At 38.1% G+C, this 14,791-nt stretch overlaps 1 protein-coding gene across 9 annotated transcripts in view; it reads right to left on the bottom strand.

Moving 5' to 3' along the window:
* The window catches only part of SCN8A (sodium voltage-gated channel alpha subunit 8), an 85,230-nt gene that overhangs the window by 49,667 nt on the left and 20,772 nt on the right, over positions 1 to 14,791 (bottom strand). For 3 of the 9 annotated variants that reach the window (XM_069970293.1, XM_069970290.1, XM_069970292.1), the window contains exons 3-5: positions 13,608 to 13,697; positions 10,532 to 10,660; positions 5,869 to 5,960 (exon numbers count right to left, since the gene is read on the bottom strand). In XM_069970293.1, coding sequence (XP_069826394.1) covers positions 5,869 to 5,960; positions 10,532 to 10,660; positions 13,608 to 13,697 — 311 coding nt within the window. Of the gene's footprint in view, positions 1 to 5,664; positions 5,757 to 5,868; positions 5,961 to 10,531; positions 10,661 to 13,607; positions 13,698 to 14,791 lie in introns of those variants that run through there. The other 6 variants (XM_069970287.1, XM_069970288.1, XM_069970289.1 and 3 more) reach the window with 3 other exon arrangements.

Genomic DNA, 14,791 nt, shown 5'->3' with positions numbered 1-14,791 from the left:
AATCCATCACATGACTAAAAAAAAAGAATTTTGACCCCTTCCTGCCACAGTAATTTCTTGAGACACATTTGGTTACTCAGAAATGTTTGGTAAATCAGCAACTTTAACAAAATTAGTTGTGGTATAAAATATAAAAAATGTTAGGATTTCCCAGAGTTCACTGTGCAGTATAAATGCCATGTTAACTCTGTTCTGTACGTACAATTACACCAATATCATATATGTGTGTGTGTGTGTGTGTGTGTGTATTTACAGACCAAAAGTTTGGACACACCTTCTCATTCAAAGAGTTTTCTGTATTTTCATGACTATGAAAATTGTAGATTCACACTGAAGGCATCAAAACTATGAATTAACACATGTGGAATTATATACTTAACAAAAAAAGTGAAAACAACTGAAAATATGTCTTATATTGTAGGTTCTTCAAAGTTGCCACCTTTTGCTTTGATTACTGCTTTGCACTCTTGGCATTCTCTTGATGAGCTTCAAAAGGTAGTCACTGGAAACGGTTTTCACTTCACAGGTGTGCCCTGTCAGGTGTAATAAGTGGGATTTGTTGCCTTATAAATGGGGTTGGGACCATTAGTTGTGTTGTGCAGAAGTCAGGTGGATACACAGCTGATAGTTTTACTTGAATAGACTGTTAGAATTTGTATTATGGGGGGAAAAAAAGCAGCTAAGTAAAGAAAAAAAACGAGTGGCCATCATTACTTTAAGAAATTAAGGTCAGTCAGTCCAAAAAATTGGGAAAACTTTGAAAGTGTCCCCAAGTGCAGTTGCAAAAACCATCAAGCGCTACAAAGAAACTGTCTCACATGAGCACTGCCCCAGGAAAGAAAGACCAAGAGTCACCTCTGCTGCGGAGGAAAAGTTCATCCGAGTCACCGGCCTCAGATATCGCAGGTTACCAGCAGCTCAGATTAGAGACCAGGTCAATGCCACATAGAGTTCTAGCAGCAGAGACATCTCTACAACAACTGGTGAGAGGAGACTTTGTGCAGCAGCCTTCACGGTAAAATAGCTGCTAGGAAACCACTGCTAAGGACAGGCAACAAGCAGAAGAGACTTGTTTGGGCTAAAGAACACAAGGAATGGACATTAGACCATTGGAAATCTGTGCTTTGGTCTGATGAGTCCAAATTTAAAATCTTTGGTTCTTTGTGCGACGCAGAAAAGGTGAACGGATGAACTCTACATGCCTGGTTCCCACCGTGAAGTGTAGAGGAGGAGGTGTGATGGTGTGGGGGTGCTTTACTGGTGACATTGTTGGGGATTTATTCAAAATTGAAGGCATACTGAACCAGCATGGTTACCACAGCATCTTACAGCAGCACGCTATTCCACCCGGTTTGCATTTAGTTGGATCATCATTTATTTTTCAACAGGACAATGACCCCAAAGGGCTATGTGACCAAGAAGGAGAGTGATGGGGTGCTACGAGATGGTTTAGGGTGAGCTGGACCGCAGAGTGAAGGTTAAAGGGCCAACAAGTGCTAAGCATCTCTGGTAACTCCATCAAGACTGTTGGAAGACCATTTCAGGTGACTACCGCATGAAGCTTATCAAGAGAATGCCAAAAAAAGCAAAAGGTGGCTACTTTCAAGAGCCTAGAATATAAGACATATTTTGACAGTTTTTTCACACTTTTTTTGTTAAGTATATAATTCCACACATGTTAATTCATAGTTTTGATGCCTTCAGTGTGAATCTACAGTTTTCATAGTCATGAAAATACAGAAAACTCTTTGAATGAGATGGTGTGTCCAAGCTTTTGATCTGTACTGTATATATATATATATATATATATATATATACATATATATATATATATATACATATATATATACACACACACACACACACACACAGTTTTTCCTATTTTACTACTTTTTATTTTTGCTGAGTCAGCTGTAGTATGACCTGCAATTCTGATCTATTGTAGTGTATTTTGCTGTAACCATGATACTATTGCACAATGTCTCTGTAATAGGAGTACTAAGCTGGTATACATGCTGAGCCTGTATTAGGGTCCATTTACACAGAAAGATTATCTGCCAAAGATTTGAAGCCAAAGCCTGGAATGGACAAAATACAGAGATCAGGTCATAAAGAAAAGACTGAGATTTCTCCTCTTTTCAAATCCATTCCTGGCTTTGGCTTCAAATCTTTGGCAGATAATCTGCCAGATAATCTTTCTGTGTTAATGGACCCTTAGGCTCCTGGATGCAATTCGGCTTAGATGTCCCAATTGCAAGAGTTTAACATATATGTATGTCAAATGTCAGAATAGAGTTAAACTAATCCTAGGGGGAGTATCTTTTTTTAATTATTCTGCTCATGCGGTTGTAAATAAACCCTATACTCACATTCCCTGCCTCCCACTACTCCCTTTCTCACAGAGACAGGTCCTGCTGCACAGCACTTCCTGGTTTTGGCACAAGGAATTGCTCACAGCAGTGTCCTGTTTGAACCACTGATTGGCTGAGAAAGCAGTTCTTCAAGCCAACACCAGAAAATGCTGCCTACTGGAACACAGCAGGGGAGCAGTAAAGGTATTGGGGGTTTTTTTGTTGGTTTTTTTTTTTTTTTATAATAATGCTTTTATTTGTATAGCGCACACAGATTCCGCTTTCCCTATTTGATAGAATTATTTAGAAAATAAATGCTCCCCAGAATACCCTATTAAGCCACTAGGAGTTAACAATAAAGATTTATATTCAGTGACTGCAAACAAATAACTTTTCATCATAAGTCAGCTTTCTTTGCTTAATACAAATTAAATAACCCAATAAAAAGACCATCAGTTGGAGAATTGATAGTCCGCTATACCATACACTATTGGTAATATAGTCACAGTTGAAAAACGTTTATCACTATTTTTGTGTCCTAGTCTTGCAGAAGCTCAGCATAAGTCACATTAGTAACAGGAGCCAGAAGTCTCTTCCACGCTTGGTTCTTTCTTTGTCTTACATAGCGGTTACATTTGGTTTTCAAAACACTAAAGATTGGAGGTCTTGAACAATTAAAATATTGCAATCTGGAATTGGTAAATAGCTGAGAGATATATCAATTGTAAATAACAATATGAATCATAGGTAATGGACTTTTTCGCCACCTTTACCCAAGTTTTAGGCATTTCTGCATAGATGTAATGCTGCATTTTACAAGAGTGGAACAAACTCTAAGGACACCAGGCCGAGCTCTGCTTTTATATTACTAAGTATTGCTTAAGTGACAAGGCAAAAAAGTGCGCACAGCATAAGCAAAACATGCGCATTGTTTTCAACATGCTTAATAAATAGAAAGCATTGTAGGGGCTTAAGGAGACCACTCCAATGAGTAACACTGTCCACTGGAGTTCTTAACACAGAATGATCAAGTTACAAGTTACAATCTTTTCCCACAAAGATTTATATCAATCTGCTCAGCTTTTCCTGCTCTATAACATGATGTTAATAGATAAGATAGCATTGTATTGATGACAGGTTCCCTTTAATCATTGTTGTCTGTTTCGTAGAGTACTCAAAAAAACAACAGATATGGCCTTGCTGTCATTTGGGCATTGGTTCAATTGATTTTTACCAACATATCTAGAATCAATAAATATCTATTCGCCAATCATGTCAAGTACACAGAAAGTTTTCAGTTCAGTAAATATCCCAATGAAAAGGCCATACAAACTTGCAAGTTACATAGTTGCAGCTTTGGAAACTTGCAAAGTTTTAGGTTTCTGGCATTTCCATAAACAAAGCATCACTTACCTTTTCCTCATATTATACGAACATTAATAATATATTGCATTACCTATGTTTTATATATTATATCAAACCCATAATTGCAAATTAAAGTAGATGCTTTCAAACAGACATATACAGAACAGTGATGTTCATGGTTAGCATCTTAACCATGAAGTTAATTATCACAAATAAAAACATAAAACGATCATAGCAAATAACAGCATGCATCAGTCATCATAAATAAGCAACATTTTTCATGGTGGGAATCAAGCTGGGATTTTAGTATTTTCATGCAAACCATTTAAACGCCAAGGCTGAGCCACATTCATGTATGAAATTTGCAAATGCCAATTAAAAAAACAAAAAACAAAGTAAGAATCAAAATCTAATCATAACTATACAGTTCGCCTTTTTATGATAACAGAATTTAATTGTAGTAAAGACTGAAGAAGACTAGAGATAGAAATTTTTGCACAATTTTTCTACTTTTCCAGCTCCAGCTATTTGCTATAGATCCAATTGGCAAGAAGACGTGTCCTATATAAATGAGTGCAGTACAATATACTATAATAAATACTAGTACACTACGACTACAGTACTAATCTACAATAGTAAACTTAGGGCAGTGTTCTTGCCAATGAAGAAATAATTACGGTGCATTCTGAATAAAGCTATTATACTGAAAAAGCTGAAAAGTACTATAAAAAGTACTATAATCAGAACAGTCTGCTTGTATGAAGTCCGAGTGTATAAGAAATTGTGAGTCACATGGTTATGTTTTTTCTTCATGTGCATTATCATTTGTGGGTATACACTATACATGGATATCCAAAGTGAATTGTTTATTTCATTTTCTGGGAGGTACAAAGCATACAACATTACATACAGCTTCAGGGGTATAATCATATTGTTATTATTAGAGATAAGTGAATTTACAGTAGAAATAAAGTAAATTGCTTTGTTCCTATCTGCATTCTGCTCATCCGGCTGCGGGCTTTGAAGTTGATGCCGCCCCTCCCTGGGTGCTAGGAAGGGATCCAGGGAGAAGTTTCCCAGGACTGGATCCATCTTTTCCCAACACCTGGGGAGGAGGGGCACAGAGCAGAGCAGACTTCAAAGCCTGCAACCTGATGCAGATTTGCAATTTGCCTTGTTCCTACTGTAAATTCGATCATTTATAATTATTTTTTATTAATAAATGTTTTTATAACCCTCTCATGTTGCCCAACCCCAGTCCCTGCAGTGGATCCATTATCATATTATATACTTAAAATAAAGTGAACAAAATATTAACTTACTACATTTAACTAAAATAACTTAACAATTCTCTTATCTCTCATTAGAAAAAGTTTCCAAATAATTTTTTTTCATTAAAAATCTTCGTAGTGTAATAATCTGGTTAGCTATTTCTACATTTACGAATTTAAAACATGAACGCCATTTGTAAAATATTTTCAAATTACAGAATTCCTTATTTTAACTGCCATTACGTATGTTCAGCTTCGGTTGCCTTAAAGTTGCTATATCTAGGTGAATATGGTTGACAAATGCTAGAGTCAGGCTCCCTGTCATAGGACGTTATAAAGTTTTTGCTGATGCTAGAAAAGCGGCAAAGAGGAGCGATCATTAGCCCCATGCCTGCACATGATCACAGAGCCGGAGAGAACAAGGAGTACAGGGTGATCTAGGGCCATGCCACTAGGTTTGGAACTTATTCGGCACATTACTTAGCAACCATGTAATACCACTTATGTTTCCTTTATATATATAGGTTGATAATTAATATTTGGACACTCCGTGTTCATCCTGTTATCAAAGAAAGGCAGGCTGCAAATCCTGTCAAAAATGTATCTACACCATTTTTGCAAGAAATGGAAGGTAACATCTGTGAGAGTTCAGCCTTAGTGTTTAAATTTTTTCTCACCTGGAATGACAGAGATAGTTTTCAAAGCTCGGAGAACTCTGAATGTTCTCAGCGCTGAGACATTCCCAAGGTCCACAAACTCTGTCACATATCTGCAATAAGGGAGGTCACACACAAACACGATGACAAAACACAAAACAGCTACAACAGGAAGTACGTCACAGGGCCTAACCAACACCTAACATCAACTGCAGGCCACCTTACCTGGTATTACAGATATAGTTTTCAAAGCTCTCAGAACTCTGAAAGTGCGCAGAGCTGAAACATTGCCTAGGTTTACAAACTCTGTTATATACCTGCAGAATCAAATCAGAGTTACTTGTAATGGTGCGGATTGTTTCATAGAAGCCCTACATTAACCATTCTCTTCCCTGGGGCTTGTAAAGGGACCACTATTCCCAAATTACAAGTGGTCTGGTAGGAGAAAGTTACTAACAACAATGACAAAATATATATGTAAAGGTTTCCCTTACCAGTACAGTAGGTTTCCTGGAATATCCCAGAATTCCATGTTTACTGTTGTCTTGTATGGTCAGTGGACACACTTATAGAAAGCTTTTAGCAGTGTGCTGTTTTAGTAAGTTCTTTAACCTTTAACATTTATATATGTTTGTGATTGTTACTAATAACCACTTATATAGTTTAACTTGAGTTTTGGATTTAGTGGACCTAAAGGGATTTTGTATTGCTTTCTCCTCTATATTGTGTTCTCTGTGTCTTAGTTTTGGTAGTCTAGTGCATATGTCTGATGCTGATTTGTTTTGTAGTAGCAATAATTATATCTGTGTCAATAGCAGAACAAGTAGTATAAAAAAGTAAATATAGTAGAAGTGTCTGATAATGTCACACTATAAGCACATAGGGGCATAACTGTGGTACGTATCATTGTGATATATATTTGTGTTTTTCTGATTATGTATTATATATATTATGATATACTGCTATATACTGAAAATTGTGAGTGATTTACTAGCTTCACTTGTCCGAAATGCTATTGCTATGCTATGCTGATATCTTAATATCTTTTAGAGGCAACAGAACTTTCATTTTATGTTACAGCACACCAAATTCCCTGAATAGACCTAGAGTTAAAAGATAAAGGTCTGGCTGTGTGCACTGAGTATGCATTGAACTCAATAATAAAAGAGTATGCAGTAAACTCTTAAGCTCCCCCTAGTGGTAGCTGCAGGCAACCAGATTGTTGGCTATTTAGGGGATTTGGAGCTCAGTGTCAGAAAGGAGGTATCTGAACAACAACATACCATAGTAGACCAACTGACCCAGAAGCACAACAGTGGGCAAGTGGAAACATGACAGAATATCATCTGGATGAGCAAAGCAGCTTCATTTTGCTTCATAGAATCTGTGTTTGAACCCCGCAAGCGGGCGGCTCGGTGAGGAAGGTGGATAAAGCCCGGGGACCACCTAGATAACATGCTATGGCTATTTTCCAGGCGTTTTCTATGCAGTCCTCGGCCTGTCTCCATCCTCTTGACAGAGCTGCCAGCCTGCGGAATTCAAACACTGATGAGTTTCGCTTCATACGAAGCAAAATTAAGCTGAATGGTGAATGCTATAAGGACCTATTAGCTGAGCCATATCTTCAGCAGGTCTTTCCCAACCAGTGACATCTTTTAGCAGGACAATGTCATATAAATGATATTTTACCATGGTATATAGGTAGTGTGCACTTTGAATATACTTTAGTAGTATGCGGCAGGTTTGTGTGTGACATGCGGAGTATATACAGTATATGGGTATGTGATATTTTTGTTGGGGATCTCTCAGTAAAAGGTTTCCAGATCCTGATCTGGAATATCATAACCTCAAATTTAAGGCTAACTGCTGTAATTTTTGTACTATACTGTTTTTTTTTATATTTAGACTTTTTAACCCATTCATAGCACTTTCAGATGCAGTTTCACTGTTTTAATTCGAGTAGAGAATCAATCCCTTTATTAGGTAACGTGGTTCACATTCTATGAAGCTATCACTATTCTATTACTCCATCATTTATTGTAAATAATGCTAAATGTTACAAATATAGGTAATTATTACAGATATTACAGGTAACACATGGACACTGTTGGTCTATATTACAAAATCCTGTCTTCAAGAAAGATACTATAAGAGCTAGGATATGGAGTGAGCATAAATTGATATTCTGGAAGTCTAATCATTATTGCAGCTTTCATTATCCCAGATAAAGACAACCCCTAATACACTTCGCTCGAGAGAACAAAACAAAAAACTAACAATAACAACAAAAAGCCTGTCTGCATATATAAAGAGGTTGTCCAGGGGAATACTTTTATTGTTGTATTTGGCTAAGGCTGCGCTAAAAACAATAAACATGCTCTACTCCCCTGCTACTGTTTCAACCCAGCCTGATCACCTGAATTAGTACTTTCTTGTCGTGGTCTTGACACAAGTAAGCACATGCTCAGCCAGTCGGTGGCTGCAGCAGGGACCCGTTTCAGCCACTGACTGATTAAACAGGCATTTCCTTGTGTCGAGATCAAGACCAGCAAGTTCTATGCAGAAGGACTGTGACAGGGGAGTGGGGAAGGACAGTAAACAGTGTTTATTGTTTTAAAAAATTATTCCCCCGGACAACTCTTTCAAGGTCCACTGTCAGTAATTTTATACATTCTTCTAAGGCAGAGAAATATCTACCAGCAAACATTAATGGAAACAAACAGCAAGGTTTTGTGTTTAAATTCACAAAAAATTTTTGGGGGAGAATAAAACATGGTCCCCTGTAGTTCACATTTTGCTTTTCACCAACACATTTTTCATTTCTAAAATCAGCTCTCAATAAAAGAGTATTTAGTCGATTGGCTATTGTTAGCAAGAACAGCAATATTATTTGTTTTTTTTTCCTACTAACATACAGATTTAAGTAAGCTGGGTTCACACACTGTATACTTCAGGCAGTATTTGGTCCTCAAGTCAGGTCCTCATAGCAACCAAAACCAGGAGTGGATTGAAAACACAGAAAGGCTCTGTTCACACAATGTTGAAATTGAGTGAATGGCCGCCATATAACAGTAAATAAATGCCATTATTTCAATATAACAGACGTTGTTTTAAAATAACAGCAAAAATTTGCCATTAAATGACGGCCATCCACTCAATTACAACATTATGTGAACATAGCCTTTCTGTGTTTTCAATCCACTCCTGGTTTTGGTTGCTATACAGCCTCACAAATACAGCCTCAAATATACATAGTGTGAACCCAGCCCCCGGCTGCATTCACACTACGTATATTTCAGTCAGTATTGCAACCAAAACCAGGAGTGGATTAAAAACACAGAAAGGCTCTGTTCACACAATGGTGAAATTGAGTGGATGGCCGCCATATAACTGTAAATAACGGCCATTATTTCAATATAACAGCCGTTGTTTTAAAATAACAGCAAATATTTGCCATTAAATGGCGGCCATCCACTCAATTTCAACATTGTGTGAACAGAGCCTTTCTGTGTTTTTAATCCACTCCTGGTTTTGGTTGCAATACTGACTGAAATATACTGACTGAAATATACATATACTGACTGAAATATACGTAGTGTGAACGCAGCCTTTGGCTGGGTTCACACACAATATATTTCAGGCAGTATTTGGTCCTCATAGCAACCAAAACCAGGAGTGGATTAAAAACACAGAAAGGCTATGATCACACAATGGTGAAATTGAGTGGATGACCGCCATATAACAGTAAATAACGGCCATTATTTCAATATAACAGCCGTTGTTTTAAGATAACAGCAAATATTTGCCATTAAATGGCGGCCATCCACTCAATTTCAACATTGTGTGAACAGAGCCTTTCTGTGTTTTTAATCCACTCCTGGTTTTGGTTGCAATATGAGGACCTGACATGAGGACCAAATACTGCCTGAAATATATTGTGTGAGAACCCAGCCTAAGGCTATGTTCCCACTACGGGATTATAGTGAGGAAAGGTGGCCATCTTTCTCCACTATGTCCATGTAGTGGGAACATAGCCAACTTTTGTATTCATTACAAATAAATAAATACTGAAGTTACTTTATAAAGTGCAAAAAATCAAGAACCAACCCTTACATTTCAAACTTATTTCTTTACACATTTCACATGCCTAAAATACAGTGAACTTAAAGGGGTAGTCCGGCGATCTAAAAGGCTAAAGCCTTTCTGCTCACCAGTGCTCACTTTCTGAAATTCCACATCTCAGAAGTAAGCCTTTCAAAACCAAGGAGGGGGGGGGGGCAATTATTGCATACAGGCAAAAAAATCTGAATTTTTTTTATATACATTAGTCATGGATATTGTGCTTATTATGTGAAGCATTTTTGCTTAAAGTTTAGGATATGTCAGCCTTTTGAAATATCAACTAAAAAGTAATAACATAATTGTTAATAGGGAGTGTTCCTTTTCCACAATAGGGCTCAAATATGAAGCCAATTAATCTATAGTATGTACACCTTTTGGGATATAACCCACACAAATCCAAGCATAAGCTACAAATTCTCTGTAGATATTACCTTTGGTGGGTATCAAACTTAGGGCACCACTGCTACAGGGCAATACTGCCAACTACAGAGCCACTGTGTTGTCCTATCCACCAATTATTAGCACCAGTGTAAAGACTAGTGAATACACCTGGTTTAATCTGGTGCAACTCTCTAGGTTTTCCTACTTTCATTGGCTTGTAAGTATAGGTCAACATATAATTAATGTCAGAAGGAAGATAAAGAACATGCAAAACTAGATTTTAGCACTTGGATGTTTTAGACTCAGTACATTGTTTTTCTTCTCAGAAGGTCTCTAACCATCTACAAAAAATTAGATCAAAGATTGGAGAAATAATGAAACTTACGCCATCATGATGACGCTGAAATCTAACCAGTTCCATGGATCCCGCAAAAATGTAAAGCTGTCTATACAAAATCCTCTTGCAATGATTTTCACAAGTGATTCAAATGTATAAATTCCTGTGAAAGTGTACCTGTGAAGAACAAACAACAGAGAGATTGCTGACTACAGATCAGCATCTATGTGTAAGCCTTAAAGTGTCACCACCTTTTTGCATTCTGACTTCTCTACACAGGTGTAAAGGATAAATTTAGCAGTTTTCATACCTTATTTTATTTCATACGTCATGGTGCTTGTTCAAGTAAAAAGTGATCTTTTATCAACTGCAGAATGTGTTGAGGGCGGGGCTTTACAGGAACAGCGCCACTTAGCCTCGTCCACAGTGCCACCGTTGCCCCCGCCCCTCCATTATGTCATGTCATAGGTACATAGGCCCCGACGCCCATTGGAACAGGCTGGCCTAAAGGTCTAGGCCCCACCCCCTCTAGGTCGGCCCATACAATAGGCAGGACCTATGTGTCAATGACATCACGGAGGGGTGGGGACAATGGTGGCGCTGTGGGCAGGGCTAAGTCTCGCTGTTGCTGTGAAGCCCCACCCACCTAGCACAATCTGCAGATGATAAAAGATCACTTTTTACTGGAACAAGCACCATGACATATGATATAAAATAAGGTATGAAATCTGTTAAATTTGTCCATTACACCTGTGTAGAGAAGTCGGAATGCAAAAAGGGGGTGACAGTGTCACTTTAAAGAGATTGTCCAGGCAAAATTAACTTGTCCTCTTACAAGTAAGAGATGGTGTGGGTCCGACCCCTAGGTATGCCTGAAAAGTGCTTACTCAGCTTTTTCCAGCAGTTCTATTCACTCCAATGGAGCTGCCAGAAAGAGCCGAGTAAGCTGGAGAGTACTTGCAAGATGTCTTTCAACAGTAATATTATTCAAGCCATGTAGACCAGTGCTTCTCAAACTGTGAGGCGGGCCTCACCAGTGAGGCACCCCCTAGTTGTTGGCGAGGCCCAGCTGGGGAGCCAGTTTTCACAAAAGTAACTATGATCTGCACAGTCCTTTTGCGGTTTGCAAAAATCTTCATTTTAGCAATATTAATAATTTATTTTGTACTTGCTTTATTAGAATATAGAGCTTGGGATACAGGTGAAAGGTAGTCCTAGCATTATTTTCAGCTTTTAAATGGACTTTCACCACTGATAGTGAGGCCCAGGCACCCTCTTGGTCAGTCCGGTGAGGCCCAGACATTGCCTTTGTCTGTTGGGTGAGACTCCAGTCGAAAAAGTTTGAGAAGCACTGATGTAGACAAGCACAGAAGAGCACAGAAATACAAAATTAATATGAAAATGGTTAAATCAGGTTTTATAAAAGTCTAAGGGAAAATTTTATCAAGCTATGCAGCATGGCAGTAGAAAAACTATTTTCACAAGCCTCATGTGAGCAAAAAATGTGCAACTTTTTGCCTTTTTTTTTTTAAGTTTCTCTCCTCACTTAAAATGGTGGTCATTTAAAGTGTGAGGCAGTACTATATATATATATATATACACCTTACTGTCATTCTAGCGTTTGAAAGGGGTCTCAGCACCTGGATCCTGACCAGAGGAAACGTCTGGTCCACACTGCTGACACTGTTAAATAGCTGTTAGGAGAAGGTGAAACACGGTACCTTTCATTTATCTGTCTGTGCTTCCAGAGCATAAAAAAATGCTTTTACTCTCCAGTGAAAAATGTCAGAGAGATTTTCCCAAGCCCGTGATCTTCTGTGGGCTGTACCACTCCTCCTCTCCCATCCTGAGAGGGGTAGTTAGGAGGTATTTCAGCTCCCAACAAATCAGGAGCTTGAAAAGAACACTTTTTATTGGAGAATAAAGGCATGTTTCTATGTTCTGGAGGCACAGCTGAATATATGAAATGAACCATGTGTCTTCTTGACCTAACAGCATCTAACAGTATCCGCATTTTGGATCATGGATCTTGAATTGCAGCTGACAGATTCACTTTCAGGCTGGGTTTACACTACGTATATTTCAGTCAGTATTGCGGTCCTCATATTGCAACCAAAACCAGGAGTGGATTAAAAACACAGAAAGGATCTGTTCACACAATGTTGTAATTGAGTGGATGGCCGTCCTTTAATGGCAAATATTTGCTGGTATTTTAAAACAACGGCTGTTGTATTGAAATAATGGCAGTTATTTACTGTTATATGGTGGCCATCCACTCAATTTCAACATTGTGTGAACAGATCCTTTCTGTGTTTTTAATCCATTCCTGGTTTTGGTTGTAATATGAGGACCACAATACTGACTGAAATATACGTAGTGTGAACCCAGCCTCAAGTGTAACTATCATTTAAAAAAAAAAAACTTCTGACATGCCATAGCAACATGTCAGAAGTGTGCATTGGTGGGCGTCTGGGTGCTGAGATCCCCGCTGATTATTAGAATGCAGGGGCAGATGCCCTCAGCAGCGTGCACTCTGTCCCTTCTTCTCTGATATAAATATGTAATCTGTGTTATAATGGGAGCCTATGGAACTTCTAGTATATGGAATAAGTTCCATAGGCTACCATTATAATTCCTTAGTCTGCTCATATTAGCAGTTACAGCAAAGAAGAGACAGAGCATGTGCTGCTGAGCGCGTCTGCCCCTTCATTCTAGCGTTTGACAGGGGTCTCAGCACCCGGATCCCGACCAGAGGAAACGTCTGACATGTCGCTATGATATGTCAGGAGTTTTTTTTAGGGTATAAACCCACACACCGTATATGCAGCAGATATGCAACAAATACGCAGCAGATTTGTTGGTACAGATTTGATGCTGTGTTCAGTTATTTAGATCTAATCTGCTGCGATTTTGCTGCGAGTTTGCTGCGTATCGCAGCAGTAAATACGCTGCATATACGGTGTGTGGGTTTATACCCTTAATGATAGTTACACTTAAAGACCATGAAATGCAGACTTGAGAAATTTCCCCCTTAGTACCATGAAATGTGTCTGTTAGGTAAACCGTATACATGCAGACATGGTTATTTAGTACATTGGTGAATAGGTTCAATGTGCATACTTACTCCACTTGTTTCGACCAGTCTGGGGGATTACTAAAAGTCATGAATACGCAGTTGGTCAAAATAGTGCACATAATGATCATGCTAAATACTGTAGAATATGGTCAAGGAAATACAGCAGATATTAGGGAAAAAGCTTAGAAATTAGTGTTTATATACTTTTCAAAACTAAAATAAAGGAAAAAACAAAACAAAACAGAAAGACCTGAGTATCATACCATATTACAATAGCTTCTTGTATTACAGATAAGTGTTACTACTAGTAAACATCAACATGACAACTTTTTTTGTTATAATTTTTTTTTTTTTTTTTTTGCAAGAAAATTAACTTATACGGGATTATAGTGAACAAGTTTTTCCTAATTTTTCATTTATGTATGAGTAAAGGATACAATGAATTATGAAAACATAACTTAATCTAACATCAACACAACAAATTATTCTTTAGTATTAAGGATATGGAAGAAATTGTAGAAGATAACTATTCCACTATACAAAATGGCATAACCAGAATGTCTAGCTGAAGTGCCAAAGTGGGTGTTCCAGGATTAATACATTGCATCTGTCTTCCAAAAACAGTACTGGTGCACAGGTTCCCAATGGCAATGCAGCTTCAATGGAGCTAAGTGCAATCAAAGATATAACCCATGTACAGGTGTGACACTGTTTTTAGACAAAGGTAGCCATCTTGCCTTCATGGACACCCCATTAACATTTAGCCTATCACCTTGTTGCACATCTTTACCATGTGAGTGATGATTGACAGTTATCCCCCATTGTTCTGCTACACTGTGCCGTGCCTGAAGCTCTAGTGACACAGGCTGCTTTTCCAATTCTAATGTCAATTCTGAAGCCAATATGCATTAAAATATGAGAGGCTCAGTATTGTTAGCACTCCATGCAGCAGCCTTAGCGATATGTAGCTGTGTCGGGAACATGACTTGTACAGCCATGCAGTTCCCAACACACCTTTTTGTGGCAGCAGCAGGTCAGTGTCACTGCTTACTGCTGCCAGTCAATGTAAAAATGTAAAAAACTTACAGAATTTACATTTTCTTTAATAGAGTTACATTACAAATGTATACAACTTTTTATTCTCCGGAATACCCCTTTACGAATTGCTAAAGACTTACCAAATAAAGGATGGATTAAAGAATATAAATTGAGAGGAAGAAAGTTGCGAGCAC

This window comes from Dendropsophus ebraccatus, chromosome 5 (assembly GCF_027789765.1).
Source record: "Dendropsophus ebraccatus isolate aDenEbr1 chromosome 5, aDenEbr1.pat, whole genome shotgun sequence".
In the NCBI taxonomy this organism is placed as follows: Eukaryota; Metazoa; Chordata; class Amphibia; order Anura; family Hylidae; genus Dendropsophus; species Dendropsophus ebraccatus.
The sequence above is the reverse complement of the archived record's forward strand: the minus strand, read 5'-3'. Positions and strand labels throughout refer to the sequence as shown.